The sequence below is a fragment of the Terrapene carolina genome, unplaced genomic scaffold, assembly GCF_002925995.2.
Source record: "Terrapene carolina triunguis isolate 2854851 unplaced genomic scaffold, T_m_triunguis-2.0 Scaffold48, whole genome shotgun sequence".
In the NCBI taxonomy this organism is placed as follows: domain Eukaryota; kingdom Metazoa; phylum Chordata; order Testudines; family Emydidae; genus Terrapene; species Terrapene triunguis.
Window position 1 is genome coordinate 141364 of NW_020664399.1, and position 20252 is coordinate 161615.

At 41.5% G+C, this 20252-nt stretch overlaps 1 protein-coding gene across 2 annotated transcripts in view; it reads right to left on the reverse strand.

Annotated features, from left to right (window-relative positions):
• The window catches only part of ANKH (ANKH inorganic pyrophosphate transport regulator), a 146937-nt gene that overhangs the window by 19484 nt on the left and 107201 nt on the right, over positions 1-20252 (reverse strand). For both annotated transcript variants that reach the window (XM_024209994.2, XM_024209995.2), the window contains exons 8-9: positions 19091-19183; positions 13399-13494 (exon numbers count right to left, since the gene is read on the reverse strand). In XM_024209994.2, the coding sequence (XP_024065762.1) occupies positions 13399-13494; positions 19091-19183 (189 nt within the window). The remainder of the gene's footprint in view (positions 1-13398; positions 13495-19090; positions 19184-20252) is intronic.

Consider the following 20252-nt stretch of genomic DNA (forward strand, 5'->3'; position numbering starts at 1 on the left):
GACGAAGTGAGCATTCACCCACGAAAGCTTATGCTCCAATATATCTGTTAGTCTTAAAGGTGCCACAGGACTCTCTGTTGCTTTTTACAGATCCAGACTAACACGGCTACCCCTCTGATACTGAATATACTTAAGCATTGTGATTACTCCTGGGTTGGTTCACTAATGTGTTGGAGACGCACACGAATGCTGTGTGTGGGTGGTTTTTAAAAAAAAAAAAAAAAAAAAAAAAAAGAGAAGCTTATCCAGGCTCTTCTTATAAAAGCTTGAATAAGCTGATGGTGGTGGACATGAGATCTCTTTGAAAGCTCCCAACTTCAGAATTTAGTCACAAACTGTAGCTCACGGTGCTCCTGAATGTTTTCTAAGTTTTGGAGTGTTCTAACTACAGCCTTCAAATCAGCCCAGCAGAAATGTATGGGATTTACTCCAGTGTCACCCCTCACAATTATGGTGCTTGAGCAGATGCATGCTACAATGAAAATGTCTGATCCTCTATTTTCCTCTTGTTGTATTCGCTCCCACATAACGGATCCTTTTTGTGCAAAATCAGACAATGAGACATCAATCTTTACCTCTCTGGACAAAACAGAATCTCCTTGTTCACAGACAAAGGGTCAGTAGAGTGCCATGGATGGCACACAACCATCAGCTCTCTGATATTAGGATTTTGGCAAGTCCACCTTGGTGGTCAAACCTCTTATTGACCAGGCAGGAGATCTGTGTTTGAGATAGCATTTGGAAACCTGCTAGCAGTTAATATTTACTACAGTAAGAACGAAAACCAAAACCAAAAAGGGATGGTGAGGGGAGAAGCCTCGTTTGCGTGAATACGTTTGGCAACACGTCATTTTCAGAACTGCTATTCTTTTCAACATAGGAGAGGGAAATAACATGGTGAAAACAAGCTGATCTTCTGCATGGGTGTTGCACTGTTCTAGAACTGGACCCTTCCTGGAGCTGACAGAATGTTTCAAATAGTAGGTCAGTGAGAGCACAGAGCTTGCCCTGGCAGTCAAGGCCTGGTTGTGAAACAAATGAATTATGCCAGGAAGATGCAAGTTCCAGATATAATGTATAACTTAGCATCTCCTTGGCATAACGAGGTTCTAAGGTCCTGCCTGAAGAAAGATGCCAAAGAAACAGAGTTGACCCATATTATTTTTAAGTTCATTTCTCTGCCTTTGTAATGTTGCTTGTTAGAGAGAGTGGTTGGGTTTGTCAGTGAGGTAGAGTCAGGTTATAGGCAAGCTGAGCAGACTGGTTTGGGTGTTCGGTGAGAAGTTATGAGTTGGCTTAAGTAAATATTCCATATCTGTGCCGTCCCTATTAATTTTGACCTTTTGCTCATAACCAATTGCACTCTAATCCATCTGTACATTTTTAGTTATAGAGCCATGATTTGGATAAATCCCTAGTTATTTCCTATGATAGACTAAATAATTGAGAATGATTCATTACAGGAAAAAAATGAAAGGAAAAGGGAATATGTAAAATTTCTTCACAAAGTGAAATGTATCAATTCACCGTGTATGCCAGGGCTGGCTAACCTGTGGCTCCAGAGCCACATGCAGATCTTCAGAAGTTAATATGCGGTTCCTTGTATAGGCACCGACTCTGCGGCTGGAGCTACAGGTGGCAACTTTCCAATGTGCCAGGTGGTGCTCACTGCTCAACCCCTGGCTCTGCCACCGGCCCTGCCCCCACTCCACTCCACCCCTTCCCACACCCTTCCGAGCCTGCCATGCCCTTGTTCCTCCCCACACCCAGAACCTCCTGCACACCATGAAACAGCTGATTGGGAGATGCGGGGAGGGAGGGGGGAGGTGCTGATCGGTGGGGCTGCCAGTGGGTGGGAGGCGCTGGGAGCGGGGTGGGGGGGAGCTTACGAGGGGCTGCTGACGTATTACTGTGGCTCTTTGGCAATGTACATTGGTAAATTCTGGCTCCTTCTCAGGCTCAGGTTGGCCACCCCTGGTGTATGCAGTTGAGGTTTGACCTGTTGACGCTCTATGTCTCTCACTGGATGTCACTAAGTATTGGCAACACAGCTTATCCCATGCACGCCTCCCTTCATTTCGTTTCTTTAAACATATGGGAAAATATTTTTGCAATGCAGCGCAATAGGATTTTTCAAGATTTATCCTTTCTGCATATCATCGGAGAATATTAAGGATTAGCAGAAACACAGAGATGGATAATCTAACTATTATGAAGCAATAATCCTGCACAAAGTATGCTGTAATGTTTCCTGTTAGTTTTTATAGTATTGTTAACCTATTTATCCTACTTTAATGAACGTTAATTCAGACTGTACAATGCATTCCAGCCCTTCTTGTACAAAGAATACAAACTACCTGGAATGCCAGCAGGTGATGTTAAAATACCAAACCATATGTGCTTAATGTTCTGCACCCAATGAGTCATGCCATCTGATATATGAATTACACAAACTAAATGCTGCTTGCCATCTTTATAGTCTGATTCTATGCAAAGATCTATTAGACGCCACACTTGATGACCTGTCTCCTAGATGCGTGTGGTTAGTGAAATCATTCCACACATTCCCAGCAAATCACATGCCATGAAAATGTTGAGGTATTAAAAAGTTAGGCCCCCCGTGACTTGTAAGGAGGCTGTCCCCATTAAACCAACTAACACAATCACTGCTCTTCACACAGTATTCCAGAACATCACCATCCTCGGTGTAAGAATTTCTATCTTAATACTTGTTTATCTTTGTCTTTAGTTGCTTTGCTTAGGAATTTGTCACCGTGGCTCAAAGAACTTTTGTGTAACCCTCCCCCTGCTCTTCACTATCCCTTCAGTATCTGCTACATTTAATTTCCCCTCTGCTGCCCACAGGAGTACAAATCTTCACCTGAAAGTGAAAGTAATGATTTTTGGGTGGCCAACTTGAGTCACCTTTAAAAGGGCTGTAATTTTAGAGGGTGGGTGTTCAGCACTCAATGTAAAAAAGGTGTCAAAAAATTGAGGCAGCAACTCACCAGCCACTTCTGAAAATGCTGTCCTTGATTTTTTAAAACTTCTCTACCAATTTAACCCTAGGCTTGTTCTTGCTTCAACTGAGGTGCTGGTCCTTCTCTCTCAAACATAGCATGGCTGCAGTGATTAAGTGACCATTTCTGGACTTCATGGGAAGATGTGATGCTAGTATTAAGGGAAGGGAAACTCTAGCTCTCTCAGTTCTCCCCTTGGTGGTACCCAGCTGGATTGGAACTGCTAGGGAGAGTCCCATCCAGTGGGGAAGAGAAATAGGCTGAGGGCCAGGACTCCCCTTGGAGCTCTTGTTCCTCTGACTCTGTTGGGCCTGTCAGGACCTGCAAGTCACTCTCTACCTGGAGTCTGGGTCAGTTTGTCCATAACCTGATCAGCTATATGCCTAGCAACCAATTCACTCCCCTCACTGGAATGTGCTGAAGTAGGAGCTATTGTTATTACTATTCTTGGATTTCTTTGACAGCTGATATATGCTAATACTGACTTCAGGACACAGGATGGTGGGAGCTGTGCTTATTCACTTTAGCGGGAAAATGATGATATGGTATTTTTAATCAAAGAACAATTATTCTAACTATGGGTCAAATTCTAGCCTTAGTTACCCCTGTGCTTCCCCAGTGGCTTCAGTAGAGTTGCTCAGGGGTCGCTACGGGCATAATTTGGTCTGCTGTCAGGTTCTGACTGGAATCTGCTGTCCCTCAGGCTTGAAATATGACACCTTGATGTATGATTTCCACAGGCATATACCTTATAAGCTGCACAGTGCTTTGAACAGTTAGCTGTTTTACTCAATATATAAATGCACACTAATGCTAAACCGCAGTCGCTGTGTGAATCTGTTCTTAGACACCATCCAACTGAGAAACAGCAAAACATGGTACCCTGTTGCAACTAATTTAAATGATGGGGCTGACACTAGAGACAGCTGTGCAGGAGACCAGCTTCAGAGCTGCCAAAGAGAAACTAGCTGCTCTATTAGACTGCTCTTATGATCTTCCACTCTATGGGACCTCTTTTGCTGTCTTACATATGATAAGTATTTTGTGAACGAATTCAAGGGTGCCTCAGGGTTCTTCACTACACAAATATAATCTCAATTAATGTTGGGGGGGGGTGGGTAAAAACATGCATAGCAAGACAGCAAAATATCTTACTACAGAGTTTTAAAGAACTCCCCCTACTCTTGCCAGATTTGATGGAAGATATATGTTTGTCTAAACATCTGGAAATATCAGCCATGAACCTATAGCTCCAATGACTATCTTACTCATAGAAATCTGAGCAAGTAGGCTAACGGGTAGGGTGGCATGAGTGTTGCTATAGTATTTTTCCTAAATTCCTGACCACAAATTGAACAAAAGATGGGTATATGGGAATTGAACAGCCTTCAGTGCCCAATAATAGGTAGGTGAATGTTTCAGGATTGGTCACTTGACAGCAGGATTTGCTCAGATCAGCTGTAAATTAAACATCTCTGGAGTGAGTAAGCAAGTGATAGCTTTGGACTGAGCAAAGAGAACACTGGAACAGGAATACTGCGGTGTGTGGGAACCCATGATAAGTTGAACAGCTGATGAAGTAATGCTATTTAAGTGGGAGCTTGAGTTGACATGAAGCAGAGGCTCACCTACTGTAGTGAGATGTTGCGCTGTAAAGCTGTCATCCAGTTATAGCTATTGGATCTACATAGCAATATTTCAAAGGAAACATACTTTGAAAAGAACCCCCTATATGCTTTTAGTATGGATGTGTCCCAATTCTAGTCTTGGATTTATACCAGTATAAACAAAATCAGAATCTGGTCTAGAATACCTGGAGATGTGCACAATGGCTATTGAGTTCCCTTTGCCGGTGACTGCATTTCAGTAGCTGGTAAAGTCCTCCCTATTGATATCCCTTACTACTTAAGGAGTTAATGGATGAATTAAACAGTTAATGTCTGTAATGCACTTTGCAATTCCTAGCTCAAAGGCACCATTGAAGTAAAAAAATAATAATTTATTTTTGTAATAAATGTCTTCTATTTTCAGTCACGGGAGTGAGAGAAGCCCATATCTGCCAGTAACTTGTGTGACCCAGAGCCAATCATTTACACTCTCGGGATAAACTGAGACACATGTGCACAACACAGACAATATTTGCCTGGCTTACTAGGTGCTATGAAGGTAAATAAAGGTCTTCAAAGAGCTTGTGTGTGCTCTACAGAAAGGCACTACAGAGCACAAAAGCCACAGTTCCTCTCATTCTGTGAGACTGAAGACTTTTCTTCAGTAATTCAGTCTACGAAAAGGTACCCTGGTTCGTATTAACTTAGTCCTCTTCAAACAGGACTAAGTTAATGTGAACTTAGGTACCTTTTAATTTGTGTTAGCAGCACCCACAAGGGCAGTTACAGTGCAGCGCACTAGTGAATGCTGCAATTAATCAACCCCGTAGTCTGAACTACATGGCCATGTAGACAATCCTTGAGTATCTGCTAAAGCCTTGTCTTCACTACCAAAAAAAAGTGTGTTCATAACTCAAGTTAGCTGACTCAAGATAAAATCATAGTGAAAACTACAAGCTGCCTTACCTTCACTAGGATTTAACCTTAAGGATTTAACACTTTTGGGGGGGGGGTAGTGAAGACAAGGCTTTAATATTAGAACTAACTGACTGTCACACGTAAATAGCAAAGTCTGTGAAAAGGTCACACAGTGATACTGTCCAGACAGAAGTTATTAGCCAGAGAATGTTATCACTGCTTTATATACAATTGTCCTGCCCTGCTACAATTCCACTCTCCAAAGTATATAGGAGTGGGGAGGACCACTTAGGAATCCAATAGCATCCTTCCCCTTTAACTAGCCACAGTAGCGATGAAACTGCATACCTATGTGATAACTAATGCTGCCTCACTCCTAAAATGCTAACCCCTATAAAAACATTAAATAAAACAAGGAAATTCATTGACAAAAAAACCTTATTAATGTGGAGTTAATTGACTGCATCTACTTATTAATGTAGAGGGGGTAGTTGGCTGGAAATGTGGTTAGGGGGATATCTTTTCTCATGTGCTTAAAGTTACTGTAACCAACAATGAATAATAATTAAAAAAAAAAAATTTCCAGAGCATTTTTGGAACTTTCATTATAAGCTTTTGTGCCAGATAACAATATCTTCAGCAGATACAATGAACAAGCTGGACTGTAAAATGGTGGTTCATTCTATTTGTCACACGTGTTAACCTTTTAGTTCATCTTAAAGTTAGGGGCAGTTTTACCACAAAGTAAAACCGATTTAAGATTTTTACGGATATGCCTATGGCATGTAAGAGCAAACCTGAAATAGCATCAAGTGAAACATACTCACAATTTAGTGCACAGCTTGAATTGCCCATCTTGTCTACTCAGCCCTTAAATCTTGCCAAGGTACAGAAATGAATGAAAATCAAGGGGCAATCCTGAACACATGAGAGTTTTGTTTCTTATACAAGAACTACCAATTAATTATAATATAGAGACTGCTTGCAGCTAAATTATCCTCTTACACACCCAGCTCACTTATCAAGAGAACCCCTATTTTTCCTGGAGTCCACAGCCATGGAATGTGCCCATTGGAGAGGAGGAAAATGCAAAGCAAGACTGAATTAACTTCTATGACAACGCTGGTCTTTTCTGCAGCTTAAGCTGTTTCTAACAAAACAGAGTTTAAACCCATGAGGACTGCACAGTGCTCCTGGCATCCATTCTCTCTCAGTGGGAGCCAGATCAACCCAGCGAGGTGCACACTGTGCAACCCTGAAGTGTTGTAAAATAAGCTTCTAACACTGTAAGTGGAAGTGAACTGTGGTGACATGGTGCAACTGAGCACCTGAAATCAGGATCTCTTCTTAAGGGTTAGTGTTCAGATTGTGCGAATTGCTCAAATCGGCTTTAATGGGAGTCGAGCATCCCACTTCACAGTTTGGAAATGTATCCTTAAATGTACCCAGTCCATCTGAGCTGACGTTACTAAGGTTGCAGGAGTATCTGAACTGAATCAAACTATTCAGTAGCTGCTGCTGTTTACACTGTTTGCAGCCCACCTAGTAAGAAAACAGGGATAGTTTTAATGAAAGACAGTTTGGGGTTTGAGATTACTTTTATTACTCTCTCATCACCCATCAGAGGGGTAGCTGTGTTAGTCTGAATCTGTAAAAAGAGACAGAGGGTCCTGTGGCACCTTTAAGACTTCTGTTAGTCTTAAAGGTGCCACAGGACCCTCTGCTGCTCTCTCATCACCATGCTCTGTGCTCTGGTAGCAGCAACTGTTCTCCAGTCAAGTAAGGCTGGACTTGGTTCTAGGCCTGAGGCAGTCTCTTGAATGACCGTGATCCCAGATCCTGGCTGAGGAAGGGAAAAAGCTCACCTTTCAACCTGGATCTCGCATGTGGTAGCATGTTGTGCTGCCACCAGAGCACTGGACTGGCCCAATTGTAGACTTTTTCGCTATCCCTTACTTCTTCTAACGTAAACACAGAGGGTTCAGGTCTGCTGTCAGTTACAGCATGCAAACTCACTGACTTTCATACACTGGAACATATGTACCTGGGGGCAGAGTTGGGGCCCCGAAGATGTTACGTGAAGGGCAGCAACAGATGCAGTCAATTAGCTTCTGCCCTCTAAAACAAATCCTCTGGCCATTTAATTCAAATAGTGATGCACCAAAAGAAAACAACACCAAATTGGAAAGCCTGAGGGCTAAGATGCAGATGACTAAACGCGGTTAGTCACGGACCTCAGATGCCAACAGATCATATTTAGTAACTTAGGCTGCAGGTTCTGTTCCTTTCTTTGTATCAATAACACAATAAAAGCCTATGTTAGTTAGGAAAGAGCTCCCTTAGGAAATGGGGATACGATGAAAAAAAGCAGAACAAGGGATTTGGCCCTATTACTGCATCTCGGGCTACCTCCAAGAAATCTGACCCTAGAGAAGCCGCTGCTGTTCTGAGAAAAGCTCTCGTTTAATATCAGCTTACTCATGCCATTTTAATAGCTGGCTCATTACAAAGGCAGTGCCAAGCGTTCCAAGCACAGAATAAGGATGAGGGATAGAGTTCTTGCGTGCTATCCTAAAAGGGAGGAGGGGGAAGCTTTACAAAGAAGAAATACAACATTTTAGTACTTTGAAAAATGCTTGGTTATAACTCCTGTATTACAATAGGATGCTGAAACAGATCTTTCCTAAAACAAGGACTCTGTGGAATGAATACACCAGGCCTCACCCTTGGGAGTCCAAATTGTGCTTAGGTTATAAGTGGAAAATGAGCGTGGTGGTCTAGCCCTACACTCCCCTCACAATTGGCAGTCTCTGCTCAAGAGGCCTAGGACTGAAAGACCTGGGGAGCTGCAGACCAAGGAGTACCCAATGCCATCAACAGAAGTTGTGGTCTGGTCTATACTACCCGCCTGAATCGGCGGGTAGAAATCGACCTCTCGGGGATCGATTTATCGCGTCCCGTTGGGACGCGACAATCGATCCCCGAATCGGCGCTCTAACTCCACCAGCGGAGGTGGTAGTAAGCGCCGCCGACAAAAAGCCGCAGAAGTCGATTTTGCCGCCGTCCTCACAACGGGGTAAGTCGGCTGTGATACGTCGAATTCAGCTACGCTATTCACGTAGCTGAATTTGCGTATCTTAAATCGACTCCCCCCTGTAGTGTAGATGTACCCTGTGTGAGGAACAATAGCCATACTCTGTGCAAGAACATCTGTGCCCAAAGTGCCTTATGACTACTTATAGCAAAAAAAAGGAAAATGTGACATAAGCACATTCTCAAAACGGAGCTTGAATTATTTAAAACTCCTTTCAGAGTGGTAGCCATGTAAGTGTATCAGCAAAAACAACGAGGAGTCCCCTTCTTGTCAACTGTTAATCTGACAGTTGATAGATCAGTATAGTAAGCCAGTCCTTTGGTCATGTCAACACTGTTTCACTCTGAGGCAGAGCATCTTGCTGGAGATTTGTTAAACCTACTTGTGTAGTGAAACTGCAATTAATAATATTGTTTGGTGGAAGATGTCTGGGCATTTACACGAGTTTCACTAGAAGGTTTCCTTTGACGAGCAGTTTCATTTAAAGGCTGTGAAGAACAGAAATAGATAAACAGCTGTAGGATTTACCATAAATAAGAGAGCTTGTCTGATTAATCAGATTAATGAGACCTCTGATTAAGAGCCAGCTGCAGCTCCCTCCCAACAGTCCTATTTTTAGAGCTTGTGTGTATGAGAGGCCATTGAAATTCAGATATTTAAATATCATGGGGATGGGGGGGCAGGGAGGGAAACAATTAGATGAAAGATTTTTTTAGTGCAGCTAAGCCACTGAGAGGCATTCTGATGTTGGATAACAAGGAGTCTTAACAACGAGGAGTCCTTGTGGCACCTTAGAGACTAACAAATGTATTTGGGCATAAGCTTTCGTGGGCTAAAACCCACTTCATCAGATGCATGGAGTGGAAAATACAGAGGCAGGTATAAATACACAGCATATGAAAAGATGGGAGTTGCCTTACCAAGTGTGGGGTCAGTGCTAACGAGCCAGTTCAATTAAGGTGGAAGTGGGCTATTCTCAACAGTTAAATATATATATGGAGATATACCTATCTCATAGAGCTGGAAGGGACCCTGAAAGGTCATCGAGTCCAGCCCTCTGCCTTCACTAGCAGGATCAAGTACTGATTTTGCCCCAGATCCCTAGGTGGTCCCCTCAAGGATTGAACTCACAACCCTGGGTTTAGCAGGCCAATGCTCAAACCACTGAGCTATCCCTCCCCCTAACCCAGTAAGAAAAGAGGTTCCAAACAGAATGCCGTGGGGGATCCCCCGCTCCAGTGATGGGGACCATGTGTCCAGTGGTGGTGGTAGTAACACACGGTCCCCCATCACTGGAGCGGGGGATACCCCAGGGCATTCTGTTTGGAACCTCTTTTCTTACCGGGTTATCACTTTTGCAAAAGGTCCCTCTCCATCTCCCTGTCTGATGGGTTCCTTTCCAAATCAACCAGAGAAAGACCCATTCAGGTGGCATGGTCAAATACCCATCTTGACTGATCTGTGTTCAGCCAGCCTGGGAAGAACTATATCCCCTCCTCCTCTATGTTTGGATACTAAGGAGACCTGCTAACATGCTGAGCCCCCATGGACAGTGATCCCATTAGACTCAATATATTGCAGTAGGGCTGGTCCAGAAGAACAGAGCAGTTACTAATGGTGATGGAAACAGCTCTTCCTCAGATAAAGGAACAGCTACTGTAGCTGTTTGAATTGGCTGCAGCAGATGCAAATTTGGAGTTCAACCCTACAACTACTTAAATAAATATAAATATACTTAAATACTATGTAAATAACATGAAGAAAGTTAAGTCCCACTAAAGTCCTATGTGCACATGTTTGCAGGATCAAGCCCCTGAATTGAATCAGGCCTGTAAGCTGGCTTTCTATACTTTAGCCCTGGATAGACAGACTTTCCCAGCAAATAGTATGACAGACAAGAGGGACTAACTAGGAAATGCACTCTACTAATGGTTCTACTTTTTGGTTGGGTTTATTGGTGAATGATCCTAGGTAATGCTGCACAAATAAAAATAGTCAAGAAAAGCCATGGAAATAGACTGTTCCGGGTACTTCTAGACAGATGGGTTTCCTACTATGAGCTTATGAAAAAATGGTGCCAATTGAGTAGAGGGAGATAGGTTCAAGCATGTAAAAATAGTCTGGAAAGCTATAAAAGAAAAGCCTAATCAGAAGGTTAAAAATAGTTCTGCGCAGGGTGGTGCCGGTAATGCGAGAAGCTCAGGATTTATCAGAACCTTTGTAAGCTGAAAAATGCCTAAGAGGGTTAAGAAAATAATCAGTTTATATGAAGCCTTGAGTGTTGAAATACAAGTGCTGCAATCTGGGAGGAGGAAAGGCTTTCTGAAAAGTGACTCCAGTGAGTCAGAGCACTCTGGCAGGCTGCAGAAGGGTCTAGCTCTCTGCTGGGCCCATGTTGCAGGAGAGACAGTCACCTTGGACTTGGGAGAAGTTAGAGCCAGAAGATCTAGAGAAAGCCCTGAGCAATAAAGGGGACACAACACCAGAGATCCAGGAAGCAGCCAACCTGTGGCCAATCAAGCAAAGCCAAAAGCCTGTCATCACTAACAAGTTGTTTGGAGTATAACTTAGAGACTCTAACAGCGGTGGACCTAAATTGTGAGAGAAACCCTATAGGTTTTTGTAACACTGTTGAGCTAGCGTGGATGTTGCACAGCATGGCTTTCTGTGCTCATCAGGGAGTGTGCTTGTATTTCAAACCTGCTAGCAACAACTGTGTCCATGCATGCTTGTCACTAGCACAAGCTCAAGAGTATGCTGAGCATTAGTATAAACACTTCTTTCATCGTATGCCAAAATAGTAGTTGTATTTACCATGACCATCCTCTTCACCACTTGCTTTGATACTGAAGTCTATGTCGAAGGCTGTGTTACTCTCTTGGCTGGGGGTCCAGTTTCCTCTTCAGAATGAGGAAAGAGAATTGTCCTCAAAATATGATGAAGGAAAAAGTCATAAAAATGTAACGCTTCTCCACAACTGCTTGTTAGAATTGCTTCTAAACAGACCCTTGGTGCAGAAAGACTGGCCTTACAAAAGATATGTTTTTACAAAAGAAGTGGGTTGTAGCCCACGAAAGCTTATGCTCTAATAAATTTGTTAGTCTCTAAGGTGCCACAAGTACTCCTGTTCGTTTTAAAAGATATGTTGTACGCATTGTTATGCTGGCCATTTCTGGGATGATGTGGGTTCAGAAAATAGTTCCCATTCTACAGAAGACAAGCTAAGAGACTCATCAAGCAAAGCTTTGTCTGGAACAGGCTCAGCTGCCACAGCCCAACCCCAAGACAAGATTTGGAGACATTTCTAGTTGATTTAACATGGGTTTGGGAGGGGGAAGAAGGAGGGGTGAGGGACAAGTTACAGGCCTGTGATGTTACTATCAGTATTTGCTCCATGGAAAGGCATGATGTAACACAAACCAAAACCCTGAAACTCAAATCCTCTCTCTCATGTGATTATTTTTCCACTTTAAATTCAACAGTGAGCAGTAATAAACAAGGATCGTCCAGGCAACAGCTGCTAACTCCAAAGAGTGCGATCAGCATATCTTCAGTGATTCAGCATTCTGCTACATTCACAAACCACAAACTCATGCTAGCACAGATGAATATGCAGAGAGAGAGAGACGGCTGACTGGTAACATTTTTATTACTATATCATCACTGTCCATGCACCTTACTGCTAAATTTTGAGAAACAGTCTCTATTTGTAGTTTTGCAGATGCAGTTATGCAGTTCTTAGGGTGCACAACAACCAGCAGCCTTCAATAGTAGGATTCTGACAATGAAACAACTTGATTATTTTGGGCACAAATCACTTGCATCCACAAATCAGATAAAAAAAATCCTGTGATATTGTAAAAATTGAAAGTTGTTGCGTTTTAAAAAAGTGCCCACTGTTAAGTAAGACAACAAGTAACAAAGCTTAAAGCAGAACTTGAATGGAAATGCAGCTCAATAAGTAAAACAATGAAATACACTTTGAGCCTTCATACCCCACAAAAATCTTTTCTAATATGCAGGGTTTAAGTAGTAAATGTTGAACCAGGGGAGCTCATCTTTTTTTGAACATCCAAGATAGAGTAACTAAAGTATATTAATTAGGGTAATTGAGTTACCTTGCCATGGTGAGTTCACATCATCTCATAGAGAACGTCTACCAGAGATTCCAGAATTTGGTCCTCAGTCTTATTCAAGCTAAACTATGGGTGCAGGGGCTCAGCTGTTGTTTCACACTCCAGCTTGGGTGAATGAGCATCTAATTATTGTTCTCTGGAAGAAATGCAGAACCCTTGTCCTTTCCCTATCCCTGCAGACTTATTTTAAAACAAAAATTGGTGAGTGCTATAGCGGTGCCAATAAAACAACAAGAAATAAAACAAAACCTTTCCGTTGCAATATATAAGGCATGTAAGTTACCCACTTTGTGCTACTCTTCTCTTATTTGTTTTGAGTAAATCAAGAAGCAGAACCCTTCTGCCCCACTACTTCTTCCACACAGGCTATTTTAGAAGATGAAACTGCCTTAAGCTTCATAGTCAAAGTGAGGGAGCACAGAAACCCAGAAGCAGGGCACTCCTAGAACAATGGCTGCAGAGTCATCTATTGGCGTGACTACTTGGCTGTTTAAGATACATGGGTAGGCACCATATGTTGATGAGATTCTGGTAATCTGAATTTGGTGTTTGCAGCTTCACACATGTGCAGTAATTTTTTGCTTCAGATTGAAACTAAAAAGAGTTGACGAGTGACTCCTTACCGTTAACGATAGAGCCATGCAGACAAAAGTGAATTTCTTGATATGCGTTGCTGTGACTGTGCTGCTGGTGTTCACCAGTTTATTGCTGGGGTTATTCTAGGGTGAGAGAGAGAAAGAGATAACAAGCATTAACATGGCTCCAGACTGCTGTGCAGCTGACAGCAACAGGGTCATAAGGGGGATCTCACTGTCTGTGTGCATAGTTCTTACTTTTTTTTTTTTTTTTTTTTTTTTTTTCCAAACAGGACACTTGCACAGAATATTTTTCCATGTGAACTGACAATCATTGTTCAACTGGTCTCTCACAGAGTTTACTAATTGCCTCAGACTGCTAAGTGGTAATGCCTGTTTAAAAGTTTTAATGATTCTTTTTAAGGATACTGGTGTGGTGTTGGCTATCTTTGCTTAAAGCTTGTAAGGACGCTATCGTAGCCAGGAAAAATGTTATCTTCCCTTTCCCCCCTGTCCCCGCATTAACACAGAGTGGCACAGCATATACACAGCAATGCAACCTCCCCTGTCTCAATACAGATCCAATTAGCCAGGGAGTGACGAATATAAACAAAGATCTTGGAACACCTGGCGCTGCTAATTAAGTCTGATGAACTGTACAGAATTAGAACAGCTAGATCTTCCATCCTGAACATGGATTCTGCACTCACATCGCAGTGGCAGGTGTGCTTAAAAAAAACCAACCCCCATTCATTCCCCAAAGCACCTAAAACCAACAAATGAAGCTAAAGGTTTTATACTACTGCCTGGGAACACATCCTTATGATAAATTACATAAATGAGCTATGATAGGGGAGCAGAGAAACCCAGAAGCAGGGCACTCCTAGAACAATGGCTGCAGAGTCATCTATTGACGTGACTACTTGGCTGTTTAAGATACATGGGTAGGCACCAGAAGTGATAAGATCTCTGATGTAGTACAATATTTACTCAGCCTTGATGTAGTTCAAGCAGAAGAATATCAAACTGGCAGACACCTGGTGTGGACGGCTTGCTAAACCTAATCTGAGAAGTCGGAACTTGTGCAAACCCATCCAGGGGAGTGTCAGACATGAATGTGGGACAGATTAAAAGCACACTGACTATTTCAGGAGCTTTTGTACAAATCTCAGACTCAAAACTTTCACAAGTGATTACTTAACTTACGGAACCCCATTCTGCATTGGGATGTCAAGTTGTACTTTGATGCCCACATACAAATTGGCAATTTGTACAAAACCAGTTCTAACCATGAGAAGGGTAAGGCTCTGGAACAGCCTCCCAATAGAAGTTGTTTGCCCCCCAACTCCGGATTAGTTTGGAGAGAGAGCTGGGCAAATGAATGAGTGAAACTGTATGATGGGTTTGTTTTTGATGGTAGGGGGCAGAGTGCAGGGCTGGGGCTCACTTCCAGTTTACATCTCATGTTCCTAAAAGCTCATGCTTCGGGATTTTAGCTGGCCACCTGGAAGGATCAGGAAGGGATTCCTTCTTCCCCACCCCCAATGTATGCTTCCTCTGAAGTGTCAGAGATGGCCACAGCTGGAGATGGGAATTGGACAGGGAGGGCCAGGAGTCTGAGATGGCACCGAGCATTCTCTCTCTCTTTCTCAAGTGGTTGGTTCTTGCTCAAATGCTCAAGATCTAACTGATCACCACATGTGGGGCCAGGAAGGGATTTCCCCCCAGGTCAGTCTTAAGAAACAATAGCTTCCAACAGATGCATGAATATGAACAGGGATAAAACAATTATTTTTCTTGACCCTCTGAAGACTCTGTGTGTGTATTACACAACACCCAAAAAAAACAAACAAACAAAAACAATAGCTGAAGCATTCACAGCCAGAGAACAGATTTTTTTTTTAAAATAATGGTTCCTCTATACCCAGCCTGTGTCATACCACCTTGCTCTTCAAAAGGTATAATCTCAACCCTAGATTTACTTCGCAATTAGATCATACCTGTTTGATTCCTATCCTAACTCCTTCCCCACATGAACTTGTTCTTTTGGGTACCACCTGCTGGCTATGACAAATCATACTAGCTTCTACTTGAACTGTTGACTCTCAATGTTATCAAATAAAGTAGTGTTATAGAATCATAAAAATGTAGGGCTGGAAGATATTTTGAGAGGTAATCTAATCCAGCACCCCATACTGAGACAGGACCAAGTGAATTTAAACCATCTCTGACAGGTCTTTGTCTAACTTCTTCTTAAAACCTCCAGTGACCCAGTCAACCTGTGGAACTCTTTGCCAGAGGATGTTGTGAAGGCCAAGACTATAACAGGGTTCAAAAAAGAACCCGATAAATACATGGAGGATAAATCCATCAATGGCTATTAGCCAGGATGGGCAGGGGTGGTGTCCCTAAACTCTGTTTGCTAGAAGCTGGGAATGGGAGACAGTGAATGGATCACTTGATGATTACCTGTTCTGTTCATTCCCTCTGGGGCAGCTGGCATTGGCCACTGTCGGAAGACAGGATACTGGGCTAGATGGACTTTTGGTCTGACCTAGTATGGTCGTTCTTATGTGATGGGGATTCCACAATTTCCCTTGGTAACCTATTCCAGAACTTGACTACCCTTATAGTTAGAAAGTTTTTCTTAATATATAACCTAAATCTCCTTTGCTGCAGATTAAGCCCATTACTTCTTGTCCTACCCTAGGTGGACATGGAGAACAATTGATCACTCTTCTCTCTACAGCATCCGTTAACATATTTGAAGCCTGTTATCAGTCTTCTCTTCTCAAAACTAAACATGCCCAGTTTTTTTAACCTTTCCTCATAGGTTGAGCTTTTTAAGCTTTTTATTATTTTTGTTGCTCTCCTCTGGATTCTCACCAATTTGTCCACATCTTTCTTAAAGTTGTGGTGCTCAAAGCTGGTCAGTACTCCAGCTGAGGCCTCACCAGTTCCGAGTACAATGAAAATTACCTCCCTTACTCATGTTAATATGTCCAAGAATTGTATTTTTGGCTTTTTTGCAACTGTATCGCATTATTAACTCATGTTCAATTTTGATCTACTACAAACCCCAGATTCTTTCTTGCAGTTATTCCTCATTCTGTAGTTGTGCATTTGTTTTTTTCCTTCCTAAGTGTAATACTTTGCGTTGTTGTTTCCTGAATTTCATCTTGTTAATTTCAGAGAAATTCTCCAATTTGTCAAGGTCCTTTTGGACTCTCATCCTGTCCTCCAAACTACTTACAACTCCTCCCAGCTTGGTATCATCTGTAGATTTTATAAGCCTATTTTCCACTCCACCTATGACCGTTCAAGTCATTAATGAAATTATTGAATGGTGAAGTTTTTTTTAGAAAATGAAAGCTCATATATTGCCCAAATCCTGGTCCCACTGTAGTCAATAGCAAACCTCTTATCAAGTTTAGTGGCACCAGGGTTTGGCCTTGTATGTGGAGTCTCCATATCGTCTCATTGTTGTAACTTGCACATGCAGTACACTGAAACAATGAGTTTCACGATATCGGTACTGATTGTTAGCAAGCTCCACAACCCTTGTCCTAATCCATGCTGGTCCGCAGTTTGTTTATTTGTTTATTGCTGATCTAGAGTACCGCTAGGTGTCAAACAAAGATGCTACCCAATTTTCATATTCTAGTCTCTATTCAGCAGGATGTCCCTGAATAAGTCTATATATTGAACTTTAGTTGGCATGAGAGTCTTGTCCTCATATAAATAAAGTTAACAATTGTGACTGACTGCTTATTTTAAAAATTGGATGGAAGTGTGGTGGATGAAACCAAATAGGGCTTGATTACTTACGTCTGTGTACGTGCATACATCCCCCCACACAAAAGTGTTTATTCACTCTGGATTGGGACCAAAGGAATTCAGGAGTGTACAAGCAGCTGGGGAATGGAGGGGTTGGGTATCTGATTTTGAACATCACAGAACACAGTTACCTGTCATCATGTAAATTAAGTGTTGGTGTAGGTATGTAGGCTGTTACCAGTGCCAAGTCAGAGCAAAATGTAATTCAGACTAAAACACTAAGGGACTTTTTGTTCTGTTTTGTTTCCTCAAATCAATTCCAGGAGCAGTCCTGGAGTTCTTATGTAACTTGCTGAACTCCCGTGAAAATTCTCATTCACCTTGATCGGTTAAGTCCATAGTATAGAAATAATATATGGACTGTCTGCTTGTTTTAGCCTGTGAAGTAACCTTTGTTTAACATTTAATATGAGCAAATTAAGCTAATCCAGTCTGCAGAAACAATGTAGTGTCAAGAGAACAGCCTAACTTTGAAGATGAGACTTGAGTTCCTCAGCTGCTGGATATTTCATGAAGATGTTCTTCATTAGGGAAATTGCTAAATTAAACTGAAGCTACCGCTGAAGTTTTTAAAAACTTCAGAAATATGGCAGTTATCTATGTTCAAAACAAACAAAAACCACCCAGAACCTCAAATCCGGGAAACTGAGAGGTAAGGTTAAAACTAGAAATAAGACAAATTCTTGAAATTACAGAAAGGCACAATTAATGCTAATTCAGAGTTTAGGATGGTCTAAGATGTTAAAATAATACATTATAGATACAAAAAATAAAAATAGAGGACCAAAAATACATCAATCAACTAATTCAACATGGCCTGAGCCATGCTTGTGTGTGCTCTCTCTCTCTCTAATATATACACACACATGTGGAATAGGGGATGAACTCTGAGGTGGCAAAATTTGCAGATGAAACAAAATTACTCAAGACAGTTAAGTTCAAAGATGATTGTGAAGAGTTACAAAGGGATCTCACAAAACTGGGTAATAAATTAGCTGTTACCACTCAAGAAAGAGATCTGGAATCATCATGTGTAGCTCTCTGAAAACATCCACTCAGTGTGCAGTGGCAGTCAAAAAAGCAAACAATGTTAAGAACCATTAAGAAAGAGAGAGATTATAAAACAGAAAATATCACAATGCCACTATATAAATCCATGGGGCCACCCACACCTTGAATTCTGAATGCAGTTCTGGTCATTCCATCTCAAAAAATATGCATTATAATTGGAAAAGGGGCAAAGAAGGGCAACAAAAATGATTAGGGGGATGGAACGGTTTCCATATGAGGAGAGAATAAAAAGACTGGGCCTGTTCATCTTAGAAAAGAGACGACTAAGGGGGGATATGATACAGGTCTAAAAATCATGAATGGCATGAAGAAAGTAAGTGTTATTTACCCATTCACATAACACAAGAACCAGGGGACACACAATGAAATTAATAGGTAACAGGTTTACATCAAACAACACACAGTCAACCTGTGGAACTTATTGCCACACAATGTTGTAAAGGCCAAAAGTATTACTGGGTTAAAAAAATTAAGATGGTCAGGGATGCAATCCCATGATTTGGGTGTCCCTAAACCTGCAAATGCTAGAAGCATCTGGCACTGGCTGCTGTTGGAAGACATGATACTGGGCTAGATAGACCATTGGTGTGGTCATTCTTACTTACACACACACACACACACACACACACACACACACAATGGAAAAGATGGAGATTAGTGTATGAGTCTTCTTCCCTTACGCATCTTTTACACTGTTGTAACTCTTCTGCTTTCTGCTAACTATCCTTAATTTATAGTGGTGTAAATCAAAGGAAAATTGGGTCTAGAACTACCATGAATGTGAAACAGGACTACAAAGTATTTACCACCATCATACAACACAAATACTCACCTTGTCAAAAGCAGGATACACGGCTCTAATTTCTGTCAACCAGCCATACGGCATGTGTCCCACAGGGTATGTAGCTGTCAGAATTGCCACAGCCTACAACAGGAGAAAAGAGAACATACTTACACTTCAAATCTTCAGACAGCATAAATAAACTAACCTTTTATCCAATTTTCAGTTACTATTGACCTCAACAAGAGACAGGCAACCAAGTGGGCAATCATTACATCAGGAAAACAATCATAGAAACAGTTTTTCTATGATGCATTTCAGACTCAGGGAAAATTCAACTTGGGTGAAAATATATGACTATAGTATTCTCTGATTATATTGTAGATTTTTAATCTGTTTATTTACTCATCAATGAGTTGATTTTTTCCCTTTATTCTTTCTACCATGTTGATTAATTATTCGATCTAGTGAGGCTTACATACACTGCACTAGAGTACATTGCTTTTTCTATTAATTGTATTCCATTATCTTCATTTTTTTCATACAATTTTGTTTATAAGTTCATAAGTAAAACAGCGGAAACATAAAATTATTTAATTAAAAAGAACTACAGCAATGTAATTTGAAAGCCTGCAGACTGACTCACCTTGGATGTCAGATTGACTGTTTTGGGCTAGAGGGACCCTAGAGACAGAAAACTCTGCCTACTCCTGTACTAATCAATTGAAATCAGACAAAAATAATCCTAGATTGTTGTTTTTAAACACTAGAACCAGCTCATTACCTGAAATCTAAGAAAACTAAGTCCTCTAGTACTTTTGCAAGTACCATTTACATAAATGAGATACAAAAAAAACTAACATCTCAACAGATTTTAAGATTGCTTTGTGCTGCTGATGTTTATGTTTTCGTCTTTCCTGAGGAAAAAGTCAAATTACTGTATATATCAAGGAAACATTTTCAAACATTGAAACTGCCTTTTTTTTTTCCTATGGAGGCTGGTGAGATTTTCCCAACACTGTTCTGGCCACTGTTGGCCCAGATAAGATGGGGTAGTAAAAATGTCCATCATTTCAGTCCTACCCTTCTCAACTGATGTATCTTGGTTCACATGGGAAGCTAGTTTAGGGAGATTCTCTTTAGGCTCCTTCTAATGCTGCCTTGAAACTAGCAAACTGTCCCTATAACTTTCCTCTTCCTCAGAGCCAAAGTA